At 39.6% G+C, this 27752-nt stretch overlaps 1 protein-coding gene across 6 annotated transcripts in view; it reads left to right on the top strand.

Moving 5' to 3' along the window:
- Positions 1-27752, top strand: part of LOC111874353 (5-hydroxytryptamine receptor) — a 644097-nt gene that overhangs the window by 493934 nt on the left and 122411 nt on the right. For all 6 annotated transcript variants that reach the window (XM_033755419.1, XM_023869793.2, XM_033755421.1 and 3 more), the window contains one exon: positions 3966-4464. In XM_033755419.1, coding sequence (XP_033611310.1) covers positions 3993-4464 — 472 coding nt within the window. In that variant the 5' untranslated portion in view covers positions 3966-3992. The remainder of the gene's footprint in view (positions 1-3965; positions 4465-27752) is intronic.

Consider the following 27752-nt stretch of genomic DNA (forward strand, 5'->3'; position numbering starts at 1 on the left):
TAAAAATACACCGTTCAGTTTTAATTCAGTCCATACCATACCTGTTCAGTTTTATCTGTCAGTTTGCTTATACCTAGTCTCCGTAACGCTCTACCTTCGAAGGTTGTAAAACTGTTAGTTCAATGTAAAGCACGAAGAGGGCTTTCAGTACTCTATACATTGAAAGAGTTCGCGAGATTTACTGATGAAAGGGAATTTAAAAATGGATGTGTCGTGTCAGTAACTTTCAAAAAAGGTAATCTGTGCTCCAGTTCTCAGTAAGCTGAAAGCAGGTTTGCAAATCGTTTGATATATAAGTTTAATATAGTCGTTACTTTGAACATGGGCTGCGCCATAGCTCAAGCGGTTAGTCCCTGACTTCCCACCGCGGCGGCCTGGGTTGGATCTCGGGTCTCGTCAAGTGGGAATTGTGGTGGACAAAGTGGCGCTGGGGCAGGTTTTCTCCGAGTACTTCGGTTTCCCCTGCCAATCTTCATTCCACCAACTGCTCCACAATCACCCTCACTTATCATCTGGGGCTGGTACAATAGGCCAGAAGTGGCCGCAGTAAAAGGGACTTAGTCCCACCCCACTAGCAATAAAAAAATATTTTAAATATATATATATATAATTTTTACCTTCAATGCAACAATAATTTATTATTTATTTATATAGCACGTGCTACATGTTTCGACCTCAAATGAGTCATCTTCAGGTTGTTACTTCCTCCATGCTATTAAATATTCATATTTTAGAGTCTGAAAATATTGCTAGCTTCCAAGAAAGTAGGAAAGGGTAAACATAAAACATAATTTTGCAACTAATAAATTAAATCCATGGAGAGTATTTTTTCTTCGGGGATGTAACGCCATGTTGTCTGGTATAGGTTTTGTAGAACATACCACCTCCACCTTCAGGGTAGAAGAGTAAGTCAACGAAGCCATAATCAAGAAACCTCTTTAATTTTATACTATTGTTTGCTTACTCAGTTTTTTGTTCGAAAGGACCTCTTGCATAGTTAATGCGCAGTGTTGTTCGCCTTACAACATGTATTGTTGCCTTTCTTATGCCTCTAGAAATGTTCCTTATTGAAGCAGAACAATCTCCGAGTAGCCGCAGGGAATTCTTCTCTTTTCTGTGATTCCTTTTGATAAGGCAACTTCTTTGCGCATTCTCATAAGAAAATGCAAGTGGAATGTGCAGAGATCAGCCTCACAATCCCCCGAGCCAAAGCCAGAGACATCCATAGCAGGAATTCAAGTATTTTGTTCCATGTACAACGAAATGGGATAGAGTGCCGCTGTGATGTAGCGAGCCATTTAGTCTGGTCTGGAAATGTACTTGTTCCAAAATGACTAGTGCCGCTTTCTTAAGAAAATTAAGGTAAAATTAGCTGCTAACGATTCTCAATAACAAACTGTTGGGTACATAATTAATACACTAAATTACTACGTAGGTGGTCAGAGAAACAAAATTGTTGTACAAAATTAGAGATTTTATGTTAGCTCAGTTTTCATCAGTAGCTCCATACCAGCTTAAGAATCGTATTCATGCTTGTATGATATTTCTCCCTCAAAGTAGATAAATTAATAAACTTCCTGTATTCTACATATGTTTCTTGTGACACACTGTATATGCAGCTTCCGTCATAGTCATTTTACAAAATGCAAACTAATAAACACTGCGTTGTCATGGAGATTATAACAGAATTTCTGACATTATTTATCTTGATAATTATTCTTAGCGGATATTCGGGTTTACGTTGTGCAGTATTTAGATAATATACTTATATATAAGGGGTTAAAATTTATTCTTTTGTCGCTATGTAGTTAGGAGTTAGTTATACACTGAAGCAGAAGATGACATCAAACCGAGTTATGCTTGAGTCTGAATCCCTATTCGTCAAAACATACTCCTCTATGACGTCGTATCTAGATGGCAGCACTGCGTGGTACACCTTGTTATATAGCTATCTTTCCTATATTTTTCTAGGTAATGAAGGCGGGTATTTTTTAATTTTTGAACAGTTAACTTTTAAAATTTCGGCTGCTTTTTGCAAGCAGATGCATACTAGAGGAAGCAAAGCATAAATTAGGGTCACAGTATCACATAATAATTCAGTCATGGTTTCCTCTAGTTTGCGGTTTGAAACAAAACTAAAATAGGCGTCATTAGTTTCTAGCAGAACTACTTATGGTACTGGTCTTCGTTTATTTTCTGATAACGATCTATGTTATATATTTTTTTTTCAGAAGGTCAAATTTGTTTTTAATTTCGAAACATTAACCTGTGCGTTGGATATTAAAATGTTTATACCGTCACGTATCAACGTCTTTTATTGCTGGAACTGAGTACGATTTGTGATAATTTTTAAATTAATAATTTGTAGTACATTCTTTGTTATCCAGTATCTCAATATGAACCATTAAGGTCCCCCCCCTTTTTTCTGTCTTCGTTTTCTTTCGATCTTTATTCGTGGTTGCTGTTTGAATTCAGCCCGACAGAGGACCTTATGTATCAGGAGTTCGTCACTTCAAAGTGACAGACACGAAGGAGGGTTATGTCATCGGACCTATCTCCCAGGAACGAAATCATCACTGGCAACATAAGATAAAGGAAATTGTGTTTTCAGCAAATCAATACAATGAAAAGGTGCAAACAATTTTCGTTGTTGACCTCTGTACATGCATGACTGGCGAGGAGGGTTAGCCATGGATTTGCGTCATATCCCGAGCTAATTAAAGAGTCGTGTTTGATAGGGAGACACGTTTGTGCTATATTTCTTTCCAGTACACAGGTTCCCTCTTCCGGCCACTCGTTGCAAGCTGTAACCATGCGATGTGGCTTGCGGAACACGGACCTACGGGTATGGGCTTTGTGCTTCAACAGCCATGATTCTGTATCGGTTTCTGACACTGTGGCTCTGCTTTCCGTCAAATAACCAGATATTGCGAAGTACAACAGTGTTTCTCAGTAAGGCCATATAAGTACGTCTGACCTAACAGTGAAAAAAAAACTTAATTCTTTAGTGACCCTACTTAAACCTCTGTTTAAAAGAGGACTTGCTCCTCAAGATGGCGTCTGTATGTTAACCCGTAACATTGGTATCAACCTAGGAGTGTGTAATATGTAGTGTGTTGCACTACAGTGTGATTCTTTAGGAACGTGAATGCCCCAAATCATATAGAAGTAGCCAGATTTATACAATGTATATGTTTAAATTGAATTTTATTTAAATTGACCTGTCTGGACTTGCTTCTTCTGAACACCCAGGATCGAGTAAAGAAACGTGCCCTTGCAGCATGATGAGTGAGGGATTATGCGTATGTATATGTACAGGCTGAGCCAAATTCAGTTAAGTGGTTAGTAAGATGTACACTAAAATAAGTTATATATCCCTCTATTGCTTACTGAATTTACAAAAATTGTTTGAAATGAAATTGTCCATATTAAGTGCACAACTCACGAAGCTATGATACCGTTCTGCAAAATATTTAAATCTGAACACTTTCAGAGTTACTGGATTTATACTTTTCCATCGTCCGATATTGCAGAAAATTATTCTAGAAAATAGAAAACACGACGTTTCGGAAACTGCATCTCTTTCCGTCCTCAAGTGAGTGGGTTTGAGACACCTACTCAGTGGGATCCCTTAGAAAGAGCTAACCTGACTTGAGGATAAAAATAGATCCCGTTTCCGAAACGTCATGTTTTCTATTTTCTAGAATACGGGACGATGGATAAATAAAAAAAATAGTAGGTCTGTGTGTTATACGCCATCTTCAGAACCCTTTAAAATCTACCTGAATACTATCATTATTACGAGGTAATATTTTAGGTTAACTGATTTTAAGGCCAATGTGTGTTATCAGCCACTTCCAAGCCTCGTCTAAAATAATTAATACCGTGATCATGGTTTTGCGTCGTCGTTATCGCTGGTGTAATCCTTCAGAACACTAAAATATTTTGTATTTTTGTGCTTCCAGATCCGCTATAATGTACATGCATCCGCCATGGATCTCCTGAGCGTTATACAGCCAGTACAGAACCGAAGCCGGCAACAGGAAGATCTGAAGGATCCTCTGCATGTGAAGCCATTGTCTGGGTCCATAAAGCTGTCTGTTGCCGAGAGACCCAGCGACAATGACGTATTTGTGCAGCCAGAGGATGCGATCTCGGACAGTTATGTTGATCCTTTCACTGTTGCGTCAGTACTCGCCAACAATTCACCAACGACAATCCTGCCATCTTACTTTGATGATGTTATCGTGGGTCGTATTACATGCAACAATACGGCTAACGGAACGGGGTATACATCGCTCCTCGACTGTTACAACGGTTCATATGCTGGAGAACTGTTCAACAATGCCAGTGGAAACGGTAGCACCGTCGGAGGAGCAAGAGGAGAAGAACCACTCACTGACGTCATCCTTATGGGTGTTACGTCACTCATTCTTGGCCTCATGATCCTCATCACTGTCATCGGTGAGTATTTCAAAGAACATCAGTTCGATAACTGTGGCACAGGTACCACCACCATCTTAGAGGATACATGCAACATTCTGCGAACGCATGCAGCCTCTTTCCTGTCCTGCACTTAAATTTCATGCATACGCGACCACACACGGTAAAAATGTGTCACTAAAGTAAGGTAAATTTGACCCTGTGCATAACTAATTAAGCACTACGCCATGAAGTCCTATTGGGGAGTGGATGTATAGATCCACATTTTCTTGACCTCGGCGTTAGTTTCAGGTGAGTGGTCAGCTTCACGCCCCGGCCGCTTTACCCCTAGGGAAAGAGCCCCCAGTATCCATTATATGGGAGGCTGGGTGCACCCCAGAGCCGGTCTGGACGACATGGAGAAGAAAAAATTCTTGATCCTGCTGTGTCTCGAACTCCAACCTCTCGTTCGTCCACCCCTTAGCCATTCGCTATATAGACTGAGCTATCTCGGGTCCCTTAAAACAATAAGGTAGTATTTAAAAATATACTATTCTTATTAAATGAAATCACTACCTTTCTTTTCGTTATGATCATCATTATCATCATCCAACCCTAATCATCATCAGACTCTAGTAGTCTCTTATATAAATAACTTACTCAGTTGCCAACTTGTTCTGTAATAATAATAATAATAATAATAATAATAATAAATTCAATGTATGTCAGCTCAGAAGAGGAATGAAGAATAAAACAAATTACGGAACAGTGTTGAAAATGGTAGAAAACCCCTAAATGGGCACAATTGTCGAAATATAGTGTAGTGCGTTCAGTATGGTTTGTGACGCAAACTGAATAGTGGGTGCTTTTCAGTGCAAACAACTGCAATCGCAGTGGGTCGGGATACCTGAGTCAGCAAAGTGGCGTAACTAGATACGAGATGGGGAGCAGAGAATCGATTCCGAACAAGGATATGTACCTTCTGTCTTTACCCTCACCACTTCCACACTGCAATCGGACCCCAACTCGTCTTATATCCAACGAGTATTGGAAGCTGTTTCCTTGAGGGTGAGACGGCCCCTGCGTGAAGATGAAAAATCACTTCCATGTTGTGTCGAAGTTAAAAGTTCCTCAGTACGTATACATGAAGTGTTTTTTCGATCAATAACAGTTAATAGTAGTTAATGTATAGAGATAAATCAAATTATTAAAAATTATTTCCATATGCAGTTCATTTCATAAAGTAACTTAATCACGAGAATAAAAATACTGAACCACAGTAAGTTCATTAAATGAAAAGCAGAGTGTTTTTACCAATTTCCTACAGAACTGATAAGATAAGACATTCAACTTTTTCTAATTATTAATTTATTTTTATTTTTCATAAAATTTGGAGGTATATAATAGTACAGTGCACCAGCTAGTGATATGACTTCAACGAATTATTTAAGACAGAAAGACGAGTTTTTGATTAATCGTTCCCAAATTTTGTATTAAATGGAATATTCTTTATAAGTTTTCGTAAATATCGGAGGCTTCATGTCCAGGAGCTTCAAAATTATTACTTTGCTCTCACAAGGAAGTAAGAGTGTTTGGAGAGAGTGCTCTTCGTTCGTACACGAGGATTTATTAGAACACATACGTCAATGGATTTTGAAACAGGGGCTGTGGAAAAAAAGAGAAGGGATCTAATGCATTGTGCCAGGTTCTTAAATATAACCGCATTTTTTGTTCATAGAATTTCTTCGTTAGATGCATATACTTCACCTCCATGAGAGATATTTGATGTTACGGAGATTAAATGAAAACTTGACAGGCGTGAGATATGCTTTACAAAATTTCATTTCACGATTGTGAACATGATTATAATCTTTTACAAAAATATACACTTCTTTGATGTGCTGGAACATGTTCCCTCTCTAACATTAATTTTTTTTTTATTCATTTGTATTTCACCCAACAAAAATACCCTATACCGTTATGTTAATTCCATTTTTTATCATCAAATTAATTGCTGTTACCTGAGTCGAAAGTTCAACTCCGTTATTACAAAAGACTGTGCTTCAGTTCAGTCCAATTTCTTCTTTCTCCTCCTCCTCCTCCTCCTACACCTTGGAAACTTGGAAACCACAACCCTGAGGTCCAAAAATTTTCTTCAGAATTTTGTTCTTAAGCTCCTTGCAGACTGCCTCATTCTGCGTTGACGACTACAGTTTTGAGTTGAGGAGATTGATGGCGTTTGAGAACAGGATCATAAGAAATATATTACGACGTAAGAAGGGAAAGGCCGGTCACGGTAGCTGAGCGGTCTAAGGCATGTACGGTCTTCGCTCGCTTCGCCGGAATCGTGGGTTCGAATCCCACTCAGGGCATGGATGTTTGTGTGCATTTTTCTGTGTTTGTGTACAGGTAGAGGCCTTGCGACGCGCTGATCACCCGCCCAAGGAGTCCTACCGAATGTGTAAGCTCTAGAAAAACCGAAGTGAACGGAGAAGTTCATGGAGGTAGGCCTAGGCCCACTGGGGCTGTAGTGCCAAGGAAAAAAAGAAAGAGACGGGAAATTAAGAAGTGGGTTAAGATAATAAGGAACTCCATTAACTTTTACTCATCACTAAATATGTATACTGTATATGTGCATTATTAGCGTGATCGAATAAAAGAGTACATCATGACAGAGAAATGTTGCATTCACGTGAACTTGAGAAATTAATATAAAATTTTAGTTACAAAGCCCGAAATGGCGATATTACTTGGAGGACCTCGACGTCGACAGAAGAATAATATTGAAAGAATCCTTCATGAATTTGGTGTGTGAGACTGTGTACTGGATTCAATGAATTTAGAATGAAGGCAGATGGCGAACCCCCGCCGATACAGTTATTTTTCGATCTTCTAAAGGAGCCCAGTTTATTTAAATGTGATGGAAATCTATTATTTTCTCAGCAGGGACTCTGAGTAATAATATGCCATGTATATATGTCCTTGTGTATTTTCTGTCAAGATTCACACTCAAACGACCTCTTGTTTTCTTTGTGCAGACAGTAAAGTGTGCTGTAGCGCCTAGCTGATTATCATCTAGTTTCCGGGTTAAAATATGTCGATTGTTGTTTCCAATCCTCATCTACTCGTATAGTCCCAAAACTTCATGCTCAGACTGTTAGTGATCCCAATAGTTAGTACTGCAGCTATGTCCCCCTCCCCCGACCAGGGATTGCCGATTTCAGTGTGGGCGCTAGTAAATATTGAAATTGCTGCGTTGGTTGCAGAGGGTTGAAGAGACGTCTGGGTGTTAAGGAATAGGAAACATATGCAGGCATTGCAATATGCAAGCCTCTATCACATTACTATTACATTTAGTACATGTGCACTTGTTATCCCAGCAAATAAAAGTAATTGGTCTTCTATAAAATGTCATTATCTGAAGATGGCGGCATTTCCTAAATTGTACCGTAGACAGGAGTAATTTCGGCAGTAGCAAATTATTTGACCTTCTATATCTCGAACAGTTATGTGAAATAGTAAAGACAACACCATACGCTGGGAGGAAACACGCAAACCAGGGGCATATTGCAGACATACCTGAAAAGTAGGCTACGAACTTGAGGGGCAAGCTGCCGAAACAAAACACCTGGGACACGTCACAATATTTATGAACAATAGACGTCACCCCTTGTGAAGTGAAATGGAAAATTTTAATGGATTTTATCTTGTTTTACCTTGAAAAGAGAACTACAGCGTGTGATTTTAACACGGACTAAAACAGTGTAGCAGTTTTAACATACTTTAATAAAATATTTTTAAGATATCAAGACACCTGAAGATGGCCGTTTAAGAGCGAAACATGTAATGTCAAAGTGTAAAATGTTAAAATAAAATTAAGTAGTGAATAAACACGTGTTGCAATATTGGCGGACGATAAATACATGGACTTTAAGTTAAACAATAACAACAGGATGCTGAAATACAGAATTACTGTAATTAGCCTTCGGGTTCCATAAAATGCTGGGAAATTCTTGAGTAGCTGCAGATTTGGCTTCTCCTCAAGAAGGGCTCAGCTCTATAAGTAAGTAAGTAAGTAAGTAAGTAGTTAGTGTAACCTTTAAATTTTTAACATACTCATAGTTACGAAGTGTTATAGTTACAGTGAGAGTGAAAGTGTTATAATTAATTGTAGTTCCGACTGGTGACTAACCAACAAATCGACTCACCGACCCATACGCGCGTCTCAAGTCACTCCAACACGTGACAATACTCGTATATAGGACTCTGCTATCAGAAGAAGCTTCACTGAAGTAGAAACCAGCATGGAATACGCTTGGATGCGCCTCGCTCGTGATCAGAATAATTTCTACTAATGAATTTTTGTTGCGGGAAACCGTATGTTCTGTCATGGTCAGTGAACAAGATATCACAACAATACCTGAGTATTTATTACCGAAATTTTATTGAAAAAGAAAATTATACATTTGTATTCTTTATTTACTTTCCTGTTCCTCCACTTTCCTCTTGTTTTAGACGTCATTCATCGTCATCCCCACTCTGCCTCGTATGCATTGTGTACCGGAAGCTTTGTCCGCGGGAGTAAAACAGCCGGAGTGTGACTCTAACCTGTCACTTCCATATAAAACCGAAGTTTAAAAAACGTAGGAATGTACTTCCACTGTCCTATTCGTCTCCATGGTGTGATGCCGAATTCAGGACAGGGCAAATTAACCTACATGTTCATATTCATCATCTTATCCTTTAAAGTATTTGCTTATAAGGGCTATCGAGAAGTGGTTATGCTCGGGTTTGTTACTTAGGCAGACAGCCAGTTAGGCAATAATTTTTTTTTTCTGAGAATCCCAATAAAACAACAAAGAACTGAACAGACGGTATACGTCATAGGCATTTTTGTGAATAAAAATTTTTATGGACTGCATAATGAGTTCTTGGGTAACAACGTTTTTAGAACCAATAGTATATCTTGGGATTAGGTAGAAGATTCTTTCCAGCAATCTGTCAGTTACATTACGTAGAGAATAAATCACTCTCCTATTGGGAGATGTACCACGCTCTTCTTCATTATTGGAAAGGGAACTTGAGTTAGAAGTAATAAGATACACCTAAAGCGTTGTGGCTGTATTCTTCTTTCGCCCTCCCGTGAATAAGAATGTCTTCTCATGAAAGTGGAAACTCTACAAGAAGATTAATATTTGTATACAGTCTTCTTACAGGGAGATTGATGCTTCTCTTTGTTTGAATTCTATATAGGAATAATTTAATTTTTAATATGAATAACCTGGTTCATGTAAAGGGCTTTCAAAATATTTCTTAGAATATAATTGACTAGGACTTGGATGTAACAAAATTTCATAAAAGAGAGAGATGAATATTTCTGTATATTTTCCTGTATAATCAGGCAGACGTTAAGGGGGTTGCCTAAGTTCTGTCTGTAGCTATAAAGCTCTAAAGTATCTAGCCCGCATTTCTGAAGTCCTTGTTTTATCTGACTGAAAGCCGGTTATTAACATACAGGATTTTCTTTATTCCTACACGCATATGCCATCATGATAAACTGTATCTCACTCATTCGTATTCATTTACAGTGGTATCTTCAGCAAATGCTGTACGACTGTAAAAGTTAATAAAATGTTGAATTTAGACTTTTAATATTTGTATTCGAGTGGCGCTGTAGTACATACTGAAAGAGGACGGTTGTATTGACCGAGGTTCTTCGAGGAATCTGTTCCATCCTACAGCAGAAGTATATTGACATAAGCCAAGGGAGCTTCTTCCCGCATTTTCCCGGTTCATCGGTTACAATAATTGTACGTATCTCATTACTAACTTAACAGCTAACTAATAGCAGAATTCAAAGTTTCACCATTCCTAATATCCCAAGTTCGCCAACGGAAACCATCCTGAGGTAGTTCATTAATTTCATTAATTAATTTCCTGTCGTCATAGCCGATCTGCCTAATACCAGCCTTAATCTCATATGTGAATTTGTACCTCATTCTTGGACTTCCAAGCCAAAGTTTTCCAAAATGTTTCTCCGCCCAATTTCGGTATGCTATTCTTCGTTCCTTATCCTAGCTACCTAACTAACTCCATAGAGCTGAGCCCTTCATGAGAAGCCGCCAGTTGTGCAGCTACTCAAAAATTGTCAAACACTTTCTGGAACCCGAATGTTCATTATCGTATTCACAAGAGCATTCCACTGGTCCCTATCCTGAGCCAGATAAATCCAGTCAGTTGTTCGGTAGTTTAAGTTGTCAGACTGCGAAACTAACCGCTCGCCTTCATCCTGTATAGTCTTATACTACGACCGACGGTCTGTCGGCCAGTCTACCTTCGAATAAAGCACTCATCTGGTGCTTACTGTAATACAGTTGCGGATTTGTTGATATGGGGCGTTCTGTCTGACGAGAGGACGGGTCTGTCATTTACAATTCCCTCTGGTCCTCGCCAGTGCAGTCATTCTCGGGTCCGAGTCGCGTAGAACTCGCGACTATATTTTACTGTCTCAGATTCGAGACTTCAATTTTCACCGCCTTCTACGACTCGCAGAGCTACAGTGAAGGTATTCACACCGCCTCCTCACATCTTAATGGTTTGTTGCTTCAGCGCAGAACAGTTTTAACCTTTACCATTTCTTTAAATTTATTATATGAACTGAAAAAATTTGTTGGCCTCATTTACATGTTAATATTCGAAAGTCGCTCAGAGTCGTAAAAAGTATAACTGTTCTGCATTAAAGCATTTAACTTTTATCTCATTTTTCTGTGTTCTTTGTATTTTCCGAGGTAAACGGAGAAAAATAATTTACGACTATTTTGCATGGAATATATGCAGTGTTAATGAGTTCTGTTGACAAAAGAATTTATGACCTAATTTTCTCTGAGTCCTGAAATCAGAAGGTATCTATTTACAATCAGTTGAACATTATGATCAGTGAATAGTGTAAAATAGCAAGGAAACTGCGGTCTCAATACCACAGCGCGCCTTCCGATGTTTCCTCTTGCTATCTACAAGAATTTTAACCGGAAGCAAAGTTTGTAGGTGCAGAAGATGTGAATTTGTATTGAGATAGAACCAGTCGTCGTTTCGTAGCTTCAATAAAATTTTAAAATACAATTTTATCACGAAAACTATTACTTGTATGCGTTGTAGCGTGATATTGGAGGCTTGAGGCGAACCAATCATACAACTGCCTGAATTTGCAGCAGAGAACAGTTTCCATGCAAGAATCGCACAACGTCCCAACCAGAGTAGTGCAACCTCTGCGAAATATCCCAGCAAACAGAGCATCAGAATGCACGCTGTAGGCCTGTAATAACTTAACTGCTAAGGTTTTAGGTTGAAATCCCGTTTAATTCACCCGGCGACTGTAAACGATAATCTCTCTAAATTTACGTCACACATATGAGACTCGAATACAGCTACTCTGTGAGATAGTACTTCAGCTAAAGAGTGATTTCTGCAATATTATTCTGTCCCATAAAATCACAGAGTTATATACACAACAGTTTACAAAAACACGTACGTATAAAATTATAATTTTGCTGGTTCTGCATAGTTCAGGCTCTTAATCATCGACTACTCGTCACTACAGCCCATATTCCATTCCATGTCAGATCGTGTGGATTTTATGGTTGAAAAGTAGCTCTGTGGCAGGTTTCTTTCCAGTTTCTACCGTTTCCTCTGTCAACTCTTATTACACCAATTGTTCCATACTCGTCAATCATCTTATTATCGACGCTGTATAGTCTCAATACCGACAGCGTCGTTAATTGACGAACGTGAAACTGTAATTGCACATGTTGTGTATGTCGAACTTGGAGAACACGGTCCTTAATACGTAGTATGCATCCTGTTGTGTGTTATAAGTAAGGTATATAAATGTATATAAAATTATGCAGTCTACATAACAATATTCTGTATTTAAAAAAGAGTAGACACTATTGTATCAACATTTGTTTTTATTGTTGGCTGTGACGCCGTGTAGTTAAGAGAGAACCCGATGTTTGAGACGAAAACACAGCCTCCGACTTTAGTTCACTTCTGCTGATTTCTTGTTTGGCTTACCTTTAGAAATTTAATATAGAAGCGATATGTTACTCCGTAACGTCGGGCTGCATTCCAACTACATAGCATTACAATCCAGAAGACAGTATGCTTCACAGTTACCGCTATGAGAACTTGAAATCCAGCATTTGCAAAACTTGGTCTCTCACTAACGCATTGTAATGTATTTTAGTATTATACAATATTAATTACTAATATTATTAGTATTATATTTAAGAATCACATTTATTCCTATGACTCTCAAATGGTCTCTTTCATTCAGGTTTTATGTCTAACCCCTCCTGCACCCTACACATCTCATCCACCTCATGCCCAACCCGTCACTTGTTCGTCACAAAAATATTTTGTGAGGAGTACAAACACTGTATGACCGCCTCCGTGGCCTAGTGGTCACAGTTCATGGCTACAAATCCAGAGATCCCGGGTTCGATTCCCGGCGCTACCAGATTTTCTGAGAAGTAGTGGGTCTGGAACGGGGTCCACTCAGCCTTGTGAGGATAGTTGAGGAGCTGCTTAAGGGAAATAAGAAATTTCATATTGTAACACGTATCCTGGTACGCGATAGTAAATAATAAGTTCCGGATTTGATAATTCGATTTATTGGATAATTTCACACGTCGTAACTACAATGCGTTATTACTCTTTCAAGATTGCTGTATCTGTGACACACAGACAATTATAACACCCTCAAGGTTAACATATCAACTACTGAACTGCCTTGCACGAAGTATTCCTGGCGAAAAATCTTTCGAAGAGTCTTCACTGCTTCTTATATAGGCTCGGCAGGGACCACATAGAAAACAGCCTCTGTTGTTTGACGAAACTTGTTTACTGCTCGTTGCCTAGCAGTGGAAATCCTTTTCCTATTGTTGGCCAAGAATTTTTCTTCGCGGGAACGTGTTTATCTAGATATTGCCAAGCAACGTGTATACATGTTACAATATTTCGATCTCTTGAAATATTATTGGGACTAACGAATCAAGAAGATTGAGATGGGTGAGGTCTTTTGGTCACAGGCTGGAGATTAGAAGTCAATACAAAATTCTTGTCATGTAACCTGAATGCAAGAGATCAATTGGTATGCACAGTCACAGATAAAGCATAGTATTGGAACAGATGTTATACAGTTAGGTTGTGAGGTGTTTGTTCTGCGCGTCTGTTATAGCATCATTGAGAGATGTTAACACGCTTTGGGACAGTAAATAGCAGGAATAATCTGGGTACTGTTCCTTACAAGACGAGATCAGACTGCTATAGTTGTAGTTTTTAGAGAATATAATTAGTCACTTAATCCTCTTACTCGTGGTTGATGAATGCTAAGCCAATAAAAAAGAACATTTTATCACGTCATATTTTCCTTCGTATTCCCATTCTCATGCTGTTGTAGTTCTCAAGGCCGGCGACATCACCTCAACTTTATCAAAACTTTGTCATAATTTCTCCAAATTTTCAGACACTCTGACGAAAATTGTCACCGGTAACGTAATTCTTGAGTTTCATTCACATTTTTGCACGTACAACACATTTATTTTAATGCCAATTAATGCTCACGATATGAACAAAGGAGCACCGGGAATTAATTTATATTTAAGAGAATACAAAAACAGGAAAGGTTTTCAAAATATGCAGCATCTAGAATCTTGCCATCGGAGGCGGACCTCGGTTAGCTTGTATGCAGCGTGTCCACATAACTGTTCAATCGTCATTTTTATCTCCTTAATACTTTCTTCCTTCTGTTGTCCACATAATAATTCTATTCACCATTCTCTCTATCACGTTCCTTATCTGTTCTCTAGTAAATTTGTTCTTGTGGTCATCTTATAATTCTTTCAATTTTTTATGTATCTTGCGCCTATGTATTGTTATTTTCTGTGTTATTCTGAATGTTGTCTGGTAAATGTTGGCAATCCCCCACTTAAAATGTGAGGAAACGTAAGGAAGTTAAGAAAATATTCACTGTGGTGTTTGTGAGGTATACATAACACCCTGAGAACAGAAACCGAAAGTTCAAAGCTTCTAATACCAAAGTCCGACATTGGACACAATTTTGGTAAATTTTCGTTTAGCCTCAAAGTCCTCATAATTTATTTCCTAAAGTTCTTCCAGTGTATTCTTCTTCCTCATTCTCCACCAACTGAATAGGTATCAGGTGATCTTCCTATAGTGATAATGTGGCTGGAGCTTTAAGCTGACCATTCGTAGGCTTATCGATTTAGCAACGAGCACGGCGCTTTACCTCGATATGACTACGTGACGCTCAGTTGAGGGGGTCTTTGTGACACAACAGTACGTTACATAATGAAGGCAAGTTACTTCAACCTGAAATCAGAGCAGGTTCATATAGCCCAGCAGGTGGCCGGCAGTAATTATATGCCTGCTGTTGCACAAACGACCATTCATACTATATATATCTGCACAATGGGTGGAACACCTCCAGCTCAGTGATAGCCTGATGACGTAACTTCCGTCCCTTATTGTCGTTTACATTCAGTGACCTCTTCATAATATGCGTGCTTCTACGGTATTCGTAGGCCCCTTCCAAACCTCTAGAAAGATAGCCAGCCCTTATTGGCTGTCCATGACTGCTTATTTAGTACATTTTGTAAACCATTTCGTTTTCGAAGCCAGAAGAATAAAGTTAAATTCAGAAAGCAGTTAAGAGCAGATTAAATTCCGGGAGGTGCTGAGGAAAATATTTGGACTAAGGAGAGAGAATCTAATAGGAGTATGGAGGGAACCGCATAATGACGAGCTTCATGATCTATTTTGTTAGGGTGGCCACCGAGCTAGTTGGTTCAACAGTTCCGACTTTTATTCAGGAAGAGCCCGGTTTTACTTTCGTCTGCGACACCGACTGTCCTGATGTTTTTGTACTTTCGTTTATTATTTCCAGGAAAATCTCTGAACAACATCTCGAAATATGCCACGAACCTTTCTCCCACATGTTTTCCATTTCAACTTTAGCGGATAGAGGGTATCGCTTGGTCAGCTCAACGAATCCCCACGGCCGTTGGCACTAACTTCGCCGACAACCGGCGGTCGCTCGGTCGGTATAGTTCACTTGCTGACTAAAGGCATACAGTTTTTTTTTTTGTTCTCCAATTCATTATTCACGAGTCATTCCATCAGTTGCCATCATGTGGCACGACATACTGACCTATTCTTTAAACAGACCACAAAGAAATTTTAGTATATTATAAAAAGTAAAGCTATCTCTGTGCTTAACTAATTAAGCACTACGCCATAAAGACGTATGGGGGAGCGGATGTATTAATCCACATTTTCTTGACATAGGCACCAGTTACAGGTGAATGGCCAGCTTCACGCCCCGGCAGCTTTACCCCCAGGAAAAGAACCCCCGATATACATTGTACAGGAGGCTGGTTAGACCCCAGAGCCGGTCTGGACAATTGGGGAAGTGAAAATTCTTGACCGGAACTCCGACCCTTCTGTTGTCGGGCCCATAGCCAGTCGCTATACCGAATACGCTATCCGGGTTCCAATTATAGTATATTATAGTGTGATAAAGTGAAGGAAGTTCAGATTGGCGGATAATGTAGCACGAATCAGAAGGGTAGGGAATACTTACATTGTATTAGTCATAAATTACGAAGAGCCCGCTTTGGAGATCTAGCTGTAGATGGAGGAATAATATTAAAATGCAATTTAAAGAAATAACATGTGAAGTTTTGAACTGGAATCCGTTGGTTCAGGAGGAAGCCCAGTGCCGAATTAAGATGCGGAGAAGATCTTGGCCAGCTGAGTAACTATCAGGTGGCATTAATTACATTCAGTAACTTAACAATAAATGTCATGGGCGGTGATTAGCAATTCTGTATTGTATTCAGTAGATCCCGGATTTAAACCTCATCTCCCAGACCGGATATTATGGCTCAAGGCTTTCCTTGGTTTTACTCACGTCCTTCTTGCAAATTCCGGCGAACCCCTGTTACAGTAAAACACATTCGTTCACTTCACACTTCGTTTCAGTTATATCATTCACAAATAACTCTCATTTCACTCTACGTGGATGTCGTTATGTGTTTAATTTGTCGTTTAACACTTACATTAACATTGTTTATATAGCAGACTAAGTATTATTATATAGTTAACCCTGTCAGCGCATGGAACGGGATATCTCGCATTAAAGCCCCGACCTTTCCGGTCCTGATTCCATGACCAGAGAAACAACATTCATTCCGCCTGCAACTGTTAAAGTAAACTAGCTTATTTGTGGAATTTGAACGGCAAACGTTGTGCGTTTTCATATTCGTGATAAAAGATAAATTTGTCCCTGTACTTAAGTAATTGAGAAGTACACCATAAAGACGTATGGGGAGTGGATGTATAGATCTATATTTTCTTGACCTCGGCACTAGTTGGAATTGAATGGCTAGCTTCACCCCTCGGCCGCTTTATCCCCGAGGAAAGATCCCTCGGTACCCATTGGCTAGGAGGCTAGGTGGGCACCAGATCCAAACTGAACGACATTGAGAATTTAAATTCTTGTCCCACTGGGACTCGAACTCCGACTTCTCCGTCCTCCAGCCCGTAGCCAGTCTCTATAATGACTGAGCTATCCCGGCTCCACATAGTCATAATAACAGGAGTATTACTTACTTGAATACATTCTCGTGTTTTTCTGTGTAGCATTGAATTATATCAAAACCAAACCTACAAAATTAGTGTATTTATTGTTTAGTACTATAAGCGCTTCTGTGTACAGGTCACTATTAGTGCTTCTCTTGTGTAACAGTTTGTACAGATTATATATGCACACCGCATACGCGCTTCACTTTCACTTTTCCTCAGAATGCAATAGCAGGAATTTGTACGTTCAAGTAATAATTAGCTTTATGTAATATTATTCTACTAAAATAGTATGTTCTATTCATAGTAAGAAATTATGCTTTATGAGTTTTGACTGGAATTCATTTGTTCTTTAATTCATACAAGGAATATTACACTTATTCGAGATTTCATTCTTACCATTTTATGCTGTATATTAATAAGCTTAAGGTCAGTTAATTTAATATAATACGTAATGAATGTTGCATGTAGCACGAATGGGAGAAAAGAGGAATGCATATAGGGTACTGGTGAGAAAGCCAGAAGGAAAATAACACTAGGAAGACCAAGACATAAATGGGTGGACAGTATTAAAATGGATCTTAGAGAGACAGGATGGGATGGTATGGATCGGATTGATCTGGCTTAGGATAGGAACCAGTGGAGGGTTCTTGTGAACACGGTAATGAACCTTCGGGTTCCATAGAATATTTGGAGTCCTTGAGTAGCTTCACAATTGGCGGCTTCTCAGAAAGGGCTCAGCTCCATAAGTGAGTGTGTGAGTGTAATGAATATGGTGCCCAATACACAAAGAGAGAATCATTAGTACAGTAAACCATAGTGCACAAGAAATGCTTAGTAACTGAATACTAAATGTTAAATCTTAAGTACATAGTATAATTATTGTTTAAGATGATTGAACCATGCTATTTGCTATTAAATAACAGTGCTAGGATACGAAAATCTTCTCGATAAACAATGTACATTAGTTACTACCAACCATCTACCTGAATTTAAAAACAAAATTCCTGTTGTGCATCACGAAAGATATTCGTGTCTGTAAGATTTGAGGTTTTCACTGCGGTGACTATGAAGAAATCAGTCTTCTGAGATGTGGCACCGTGTAGATGTGGTGTTAACCGACGTTTCGGAGGAACGTGTTTCCTCCATCTTCAGGGTAGAAGGAAAAATAAGAAACACGCAAGCGAAGAGACCGTGAGAACCGGTACAAGCAGACACCATATCTACACGGTGCCACATCCCAGAAGACCGCTTTCTTCATATTCGTGTCTGTTTATTTCATTAGTTCTCATTATATTAGTCCGCGATACTAAAACATATTGACAGGCGAAAGACCTTGTTCTTCGTGTGTTCCTTTGTTAAAATAAACTGCACTGGAAAAAAAATCCTTATTTGTCGTAACAATTTTATATTTTCCTCTCCACTAACTTTTTCTTGTTTTTTCACTGCTTCCGCCTTGTGGTAATTTTGTGAACTAAACTATTCATTCCACAAAACACTTTCTCATCTGTATCATTTCAACAGAAAATGCTCTTATGATTGTCTCTTAACCAGACAAGCTAGAAGAAAACAAAGTTTCAGAGGAAAATAATTCACTTGTGAGATATTCGAGCAATAAAAGCCATAAGCCACTTATGTTCTTAACTACTTTTTAATTTGTGTTTTTCGGTGCCAGTTGGAAAATTTTAATGGGAATTAATAATTCCGCACAACCTGTAGCTGCACCATCACCTCACGTGTATTCATTAGCTCACGGCCAACACAATTATAACCAAATACATTCATTTCTTTTGCTTGTGTATGGGGAAGTCCTGTTATAGTTATATTCTGATACAATATGTACATATGTGTTTTTACGAGAGGAAATGAATAGTAGTTAGCTCAGAGAGAACTGAGACCAAAAATTTAATGAGCCCCTCCAAACTACACTCCGTAGTCCCATTATTCAGAGGCTGCGTGTGTAACATAGTGTAACTGACCGCCGAAATGAACTTTTTGGCGAATGCGTCTTCTCTTATTCAGAGACCCCGTAGAGAAAGTACAGTTACGGTTCATTAGATACGTAGATATGCTCTGGCTTTTGTTTTTCGTCTCTCATGCATTGAATTCAAGGCATAATACGGTATGAATGCGTACACCGCGGCAAGTCATACGAGCATTACAGATTTAATCGACAGCGGCGCTTAGCCGTGCACATGAAAGGGATGTGTTGATACAGGTTGTATAAAGTCTTTATCATGCTACCAGTTCAGAATCGCTTGTTTTTCTGCTTACATAAATAAAAAGACACACTTACATGTATCCATAATTTTAATTCATGTTTTATATGTGCGTGAAAGGTGGATTGCCACTCTAACGAAAGAAAATTTGTGATTTATATTGCAGTCTTATGAATGAAAATAACTTGTAGCAGGCTAAGTTCGTACTGGCGATTCGGAGGAACACGTGATCTCTATATTCAAGGTAAAGGTAAAGCTAACCCTGTAACAGGCCTCTAAGTCCCATAGGGTTTTGAGAGGTCGAGGCTTCCACATTTTGTAGAAAATCGGCTCACAGATGGCGGTGAAGTTGTTAGCCTTACACACCAGCCACCCTTCACGCCCCCAGGAAGATTCCTGGTACTCATTTCTGTTAGAGGCTGAATCGACCCCAGGACCATAGTGTGGCTGGAAAGAATAGGTCCATTGAAAAAATCCAATTATCTCATCGGGAATTGAACCTATGACCTCCTAGCTTGTAGAATAGTGCCTCCACCAACTACCGTACCGCGTTCCCCCTCTGTATTTAAGGTGAATGCCGTAAAGATTGAGAGTGTGAGAACAAATTTCTAGAGAATATTTGGACCTGACAGAAGGGAGTCTTATGACGGACATTTGAGATTGACGAAGAAACTTCTAGTTCCATAGAAAGCAAATTTTTTAACTAACTCACGGACTGTTAGCTCCCAAAGAACAATTCTGTTACATGGAGTTCATTACTTGGTGCCCAGCGTTCGACCCTTGGACAACCTTTACTGAAAAGCGTCCCGAAGCTTTATTTCATAATATATCTCCCAGAAGTTCCTCTCCAGAACAATCCAAGTTCACCAGTCCAGCATGGATATACCTGTATGTATCAAAAGACTGGAACTCGTGAGCCATGTCACCTGAAAAACAGTAAATTGTAAAACCGTGAAAATTTCCCTCCCTTATAACCTTGCATGTAACTGGAACGAAGCCGTGTCAGAAATAATGAAGAGTTTCCAGCTACCTTTTATTCTACAAAATGGCGTAATATTGCACGAAGGCTCCCTTGACACACTGGTGTAAGCAGTCCTCATTTCATCGTCCCACTGTGTTTCCAAGGCTAGTCCTTAATAGAATCAGAGCTCGAATGATTTGCTCTGAAGAACTGGCACAGAAATGAGTCGCATTTTCTGAATGTTTTGGAGCTAGTGTATGAATTTTTTTCGCGACTTCAAGAGCCAATTTGTTTCGGCGAATGGCGAGAAAAAAGTCCTGTCTCCTTACTTGTTGTACATAAAACTACGGTTGCTGTATTTTCAGTTTCCTTCATCAGATCTTTCACTTCTGTAAAATTAGCATTGTCATTAAATTGGCCTTCGTTGGTCGCCGTGGGCTGTTTTGTTGTGATTTTACATGTCAGAATTCTGAGTGGTGTTTCAGGGAAAGCCAGAACCACATTCTTCCAACCATTCCTGTCTTATACAAGAACCGACACTACACTTTGTTCACTATACAACAATTCTAAACGCCACGCCTTTATACATTGATACTGAGCGCGTATTCGTATGTTACATTGTAATATTCCTGAATATAATTCCTCTTCTTATATGAGTGGTACAATTGGTATTAAGTAAGAAGGTCTTCTGTTAAGGCGCGTCCACCTTACTCGTGCTCGTGTGACTCGCTATGCTCGCGGGTAATGTGGACGATATGACAAGTCACGAGACAAGCAGATTTTAAATTTTTAATTTAAAAACTATAGCCAATAAATTAAAATACGACTACAGCCTATACACACTACGAGTAAATATACGGATCGTCACGCACCGAAGCCTGGCGAGCAACTGAAGTAGTGTGGACGAAGATTTACGAGCACAAGTAAAAGCCAGACGAGTCTACCGACGAGTACAAGCCTAGCGAGCACGAGCACGGGCACGAGTAATGAGGACTCGCCTTTATGTTCCTCTCTTTCAGTGACTGCCCGAAACGTCTCGAAAAAATAATTCGTTAAGGCACGATTCTCCGATGCTTCCTCTCCGAGCGTCTCTTTTACTCCTTTAGGTTGAACATTCTTAACCATCAAATCATACGTTTCCAATTGTTAAACTAAAACGAAGATAAAACCAAAGAAATTTTTTGTAATTCCTTAACCAGAAAACCTGCTGGGCATTACACGTGCATAATGCAAACGTCAAGAAAGAAAAATTGTAACATGTATAGTGACTGCAGAAGATGCCTTGGGTGTTCCTTCTTTCTAGGAACGGCAACAGATGGTATGGGTTCTGCCCCGTATCCTGGCAACGCTGGAAGACAGTTTGGGTTTTCCCCCATCCGAACAATAATCCCATTGATGTCAAGATCATATTGTCGCCGCGAAGTCATTGCTGTCGTGGTGCCATTGTCATGGCATTGTTATCGCTAATCTATTGTTAAGAGGATTTAATTTTCTTTGCGATCCCGTTGTTGTCATCCTTGCAATTCTATTCCATTGTTATCACGATCCAATTATTGTCGCGATTAAATTGCTACAAAACTCCCATTGTTTTCGTGATCTAGTTGTCAGGATTCTATTGCCACAATCCCATTTTTCTTGTGATACTTTCTTACACAGGGAGTAATGGGGAAATAAACTGGTTTGGACTCTACTCCCCGCACTTTTCCAAATTTCTGGAATCACTCCGGTAAGTCATCTACTATCATTCCAGATTTGGTCGAAATCGATAGAGTGATCTGGAAATTTAGATAGAAAAGCCAGACAGACATACATTATTTTCCAAACACATAGATTATTCATTCATTAAATAAAAATAACACGAGTGAACTATTCTAAAACAAGTCCTATTTACGAAATTATAGATACGAAAGTCATCATCATCAGTAATCTGTCAGACGACAGGTCCACAGTCTCTTCCAAAACAATTCCTCCACTTAATGCGATCTAGAGCTTTCTCCTTCAAACGACAGTATCCTCTTCTGTCCCCAAGGTCATCCAGCATCTTCTTACGTCTTCTTCTTCGTCTTCTTGTCACTTCTATCCGCCCCTCTATCTTTCCTTCAATAATTTCTTTTAGAAGGCAGTTTCTGCGTAAAACATGACCAATCCAATTAGCCTTCCGTTTTCTTATTTCGTGTAGGATATTCCTCTGCTCACTGACTCTAATTAACACTTCTTCATTTCTCACGTAATCGGTCCAACTGATCTTCTCCATCCTTCTCCAACACCACATTTCGAAACTTTCCAGATGTTTCTGATACAAAAGTAAGCCCAGTAAAACTGAAATATCAAATATCCATTTAAACAATTTAAGCACATTAAACCTATTCTAATGAGGCAATTTAAAGACAATTATATTATATTATTTATTTCTAAATATTCAAGATAGCAACATTCGGAAAATTTTCTGTTAGGTGTTCGAAATAAAGTCATGCTAAAGGTTCTTTCTGTTTACTTTGATTTCGGCGTGAATTCCTATTCCACCACCAACTGTTGCACATTCATCCTCTCGCTGACCTTATATAGTCTCTATACTCAATAAAAAAATGAACTTAAATTATCACTCCTTCAGATCGTCACAAGTTCGGCTGTTGCGTATTACATTTAACTAAGAACTCCGTATTTATACCGAACAATATATTCTGCATTTCTCTAGCTGCAGTTGTGTTTAAGAGAGAAGTCTTGGGTAGATTAACAACAGTTCTCGGGAGACTGCTGACTTCTAGTTCTGTTGACAGCAGAATCACTCCCAGCCTTCCATCCGTACCAGTTTTCACTACGATACTAGCGAGCTTGTTAGTACAAGAAAATTCTATTGCCTCGAGGTTTCACTGCAAGCTATTACGAAATATTAGTCCTTGTCTTTATTGAAATATATGACCTTACTTGGGCGTAGTGTCTTCTTCGGTACTCGACGAGTACTTACAACTTTCTTGCTTATTCCCTGTTACAATATTAACCGCACAGAACATGCTGGTTTGAAGTAAAGGCTCTAAAATTATATTCGGGAAATGATTAACTCGAATTCCGATCTTGACACAGGATATTCTCACTGAAGTCATCATGGTTTTCCTCAGCCCGTTCAGGCAGATTCAGAGATAATACCTAAATAAGACCAAAATAACTTTCAATGAAATCCTTCCAAATTCACCTGTCATGGTACCATCTGACGTCAAACAGTCTAGATATTGGAAACGTCATTTAGTAACCAACAAGTTCGTATGAAAAGCAAATTTTGCTTGAGCCTCTTGCCCCGCAACACGGAACGCTCTGTGCTTGTGGAGGAAGGCAACAGTCTTTGTCTCCATAATGCAGCTGCGAATGCCTGCCTTAATAACTTCTGAATAATCTGGAGGATTTTTTATGAAATTTGGTACGAAGTCATATTATAGCGTTCATCCTACGCATATTTCGTGTGTTTCTGAAATGCTTCCACAAGGAGCGGAGGAGCTGTTACTAGAAACGAGGGAATTCATAATAGCGTAAGGTGTTAACTCATAGATAAATGATAAATTGGAAGGGATTTGAAAGGAATCGCTAGTGGTTTTATCAAGATAATATCCCAGCGTTTTGTTTGATGCAGTGACGTAAACTATTGGAGGATCTAGGAGAATCGATGTTGCGACCGATAATCGAACTGAACATTTCCCGAATACAGGTATAGAGCACTACCAAGTTCATGAGTTTGTACTTATTATTATTATAGCATTAATAGTGTCAGCAGGTACCCTGCGAAATGTTATCAGAATGGTTGTGGCGAATTACAATGGGCAGGGCATGTGATAAGGATGCCCCAAAAAAGGATTGCGAAGGAAGGTTATGATGGGAAGATTGGAAGGTGTAAGACCGATAGGTAGACCAAGGAAACGATGGACGGATGGTGTCCAGACAGACGTGAAGGAATTATTGAAGGTGAAGAACTGGAAATCGCGGGCGCTGGACAGGAACGAATGGAAGCACATAATTGGGAAGGCCAATGCCCGATTTGGGCTGTAGCGCCATAGGAGGGAGAGAGAGAAATTCTTGTGGCGATGCTAAAAGCAAGGTCTTAAATTTGTGTACCACTGTAGAAGTACAGGTAAGTTCTTTATAACGGAAAGCAATACAGTTTCGATGGCACCAGGACTCGATAGCGTAGTTGATTGAGACACTATGTTACTAGCCGGAAGGCCGCGGGTTCGATTTTCGATGAGGTCATTGAATTTTTCAATTGACATAATCCTTCCAGCAGCACTATGGCACTGGGGTCGACTCAGCATCTAACAGGAATGAGTACCAGAAATCTATCTAGGCGTAAAGGGCGGCCGGAGCGTAAACCTGACAATTTCTAGAAAAAGCAGGAGCCCCGACGACTCACAACCACATGGGACTCCGCGGCTTGTTACAGGGATAGTTTTACCTTTTCTGCTTTTTATCAGTATCGTATAAGTATGAGCTACTGAAATATGGAACGTGAAATTTCGTATTCAAGTTCCTCTCTACCTATAGAGTCTCTTTAAATGCTTGTTTATGTTAACAGTTGCAATAGTGGCGAGTGTTTGAAAGTGTATATGACAAATATAACATAGTCGGAATTTGGTGGAAAATGTGTACAAAAATAAAATACCGAACTGTGTGGTTATTAATATATTGCATTTCACAGAAAATTTTGGATAGAAGTTAGAGGAAATATAATGTTTCCAGAACTTATTTCACTATTAATTAACAGGTGTCTGAATGATAATTTCCTTCATTTCAGTCGGACCTAATTCAAGCTTTAAAAATTTACCATACAGCACCAGTCCAAGAGGTTCGTAATTACAGACCGCAAAATACTCTCGCGCCTTCCCTTCATGGGCCACTAATAGGAGGCATGTTGTTAGCAATGAACTGTACAGTCACTGGTGAATATATGTCCGCGATCTGCTGTGATATGATTTAGAGCGATGAATGGTTCGCTCCGTAATGAACGTGACAACTGACTGTTACTGTTAATGGTAGCCGAGGGGATACATCGCTTGTTCGCTCTGAAACGCCAGTCCATTGGGGCAGATGGCGTTATCTGTCAGGAGTGAACATTGTGGTCATATGGAAGCAAGTTTTTCTTGGCATGGAAACTCAATTCACGGAATCTTCCTCCACCGTGTAGTAGTAATATTCATAAATACACGTCAGTCCATTAGCATACATTGACAAAAGTCAGACGTCCGTCTGTTCGGTTACATTTGTCACTTTATGGCTGTTAAATTTCACAGAATGAAAGTTTCAGCAGTTCTTGTATTCATTAACAGTAATAGTAGACTGTATTATTCACGTTATTATTATTCAGTTATTCACGTTGTCACGTGTGAGGTGGTACGCGTGACGAGAATGACGGGGTGTAGTTCGGATGATTGGATTTATTGGCACTTTGGTTACAGTCTCTTTTAATTACACTAAAATTAGAGCGCTATCGCTGATTTACGCACTTCACATTTCACTGTTACACTTGCACTAGGTTCTCCGTCTTCACTAGTCCTCTCCTGGCAACGGATCTCAACACATAAACTACCACAGTCTCATTGAATCACACACTCCAAGTATTACACACACACACAGAGTATTCTAATCACACACGAAGCCTTCACACGACGAAATTTCCGTGGCTGCCTTTCACCGAAAAATCAAAATCAAAGTCAAAGTCACATTGCGACTGACGGTCAGTCAGTCAATCAGTCAGTCAGTAAGTCTTGGTGTCGAACCCCATCTGGGACTCATGATCAGATATTTATTACTGTTTGACAGTTACGGTTTTGTTATTGTGGGACGCCCTCTCTGACGAGAGGACGGGTCTGTCTTTTGTATATGCTGCTGGCCCTTGTCAGCGTAGTCTTTATCGGATCCGAGTTCCTCGGGACTTGTGACCATATTTTACTGTCACAGATTTGAGACCCCCCTTTTCGTCGCCTCCTGCGACTCGCAGGGTCACGGTGGAGATATTCGACCCCGCCTCCACACTGGCTTCCACGAAGAACTCTCTCACTGTCACTTAAACACTGAAATGTGTTCTATCTCTAACTGTCGCTCTATAGCCTCCGCACCGACCACACAGAAAACAATCTCTCTTATTGTACAGGAGTGTTTATCGCGACGTTGCATAGCAGCGGTCGCGGCGCCGACCGCATAGGAAAGCCGTACTTCTATTGTTGCTTTGCGTCTATTCGGTTGCGACATGTTCAGCAGTCAGTTACTTAGCAATTTTACAATATAAATTGTAGACAATTTGAAAGTTCAATTATAACTAGGTGTAAACCTAGGAATTTTGCTTATTCTTTGCAATGCATAAGTAGGAGAGATGATATGATAAGGGAATGCAGAATTTTTCCAAAAATAGACTCATTGTGGCTGATGCAGCGATAGCCTTGTATCTGGAAGGAGCTGGGTTCGATATGCTGCTGGACATGGATATCCGTCCTGAGGTTTCTCGTAAATTTCCTCAGCCCTGCATGTCATCCCGATTAAGCCATGGGCCCTTACTTCCAAATCCTTTCCAATTCAATATCTGTCAATCCTTTCTTTTAACTGTGCGTAGTGTAGCTACTGGCTGAGTCTTTGAACAAACGACACATACAGTACATAACGAAGAATACTCTTCTGTGCTGTTATGACGAATAAGTGAAGAAAAATAAATAACCCGAAAGTGTAACTTTAGTGAATAAAACAAGATATACACGCAAAATTTTGGTTGAATACTCAACTGAACGAGAAATATCAAAATTCTAGGCTTAGGTTTGATGTTGGGCACAAAATCACGAAAGTTCACTTGGCCTGTAAGTAAATGTTCTTGAACCGGAATGAAAATGATGTGTTCAAATGAAAAAGGAAAAGTATTAAGGGAAGAGTAAAAAGTTGTGATAAGGCGTAGGCCTAGGTTGTACAAACGATTTTTCGGCAACATTATTTTCAGTTCATTAAGTTCACTTGCACACTTTTTATAAACTTCGAGTAATGATTTGTGATGCATAGGAAGAGTCCATTTACGGTCTTAAGTAAACTTTAGTATGTGTTAATATGGTTAATATTGGAAATGCTCGACGTTTGGTAAAAGCCTTCAAAATCGAATATTTTGCCCCCATCAGCTTGGGGGCATGCTGTAGCGTAGTTGACTGAGGCACTGTGCTACAAGCCAGAATGTCGCGGGTTCGAGTCCCAATGAGGTGAATTTTTTCAATTGACCTAATCCTTCCAGCCGCACTATGGCCCGGGGGTCGACTCAGTCTCTAACAGAAATGAGCACTAGGAAACTTACTGTGGTAGGGAGGGGGGGCAGTAAAAGCGGCCGGCGCGTAAGGCTGACAATATTGCTGCCATCTGTGAGCCGATTATCTAGATAATGTGGGATCCTCAACGTCTCACAAACCTATGGGCCTGTTACAGGGACAATTTTCTTTTTGCCCATCAGCTTAGGCGCTGTACTGGGTAAAGCACACAAG

Source organism: Cryptotermes secundus, unplaced genomic scaffold (assembly GCF_002891405.2).
Source record: "Cryptotermes secundus unplaced genomic scaffold, Csec_1.0 scaffold49, whole genome shotgun sequence".
NCBI classification, from domain to species: Eukaryota; Metazoa; Arthropoda; class Insecta; order Blattodea; family Kalotermitidae; genus Cryptotermes; species Cryptotermes secundus.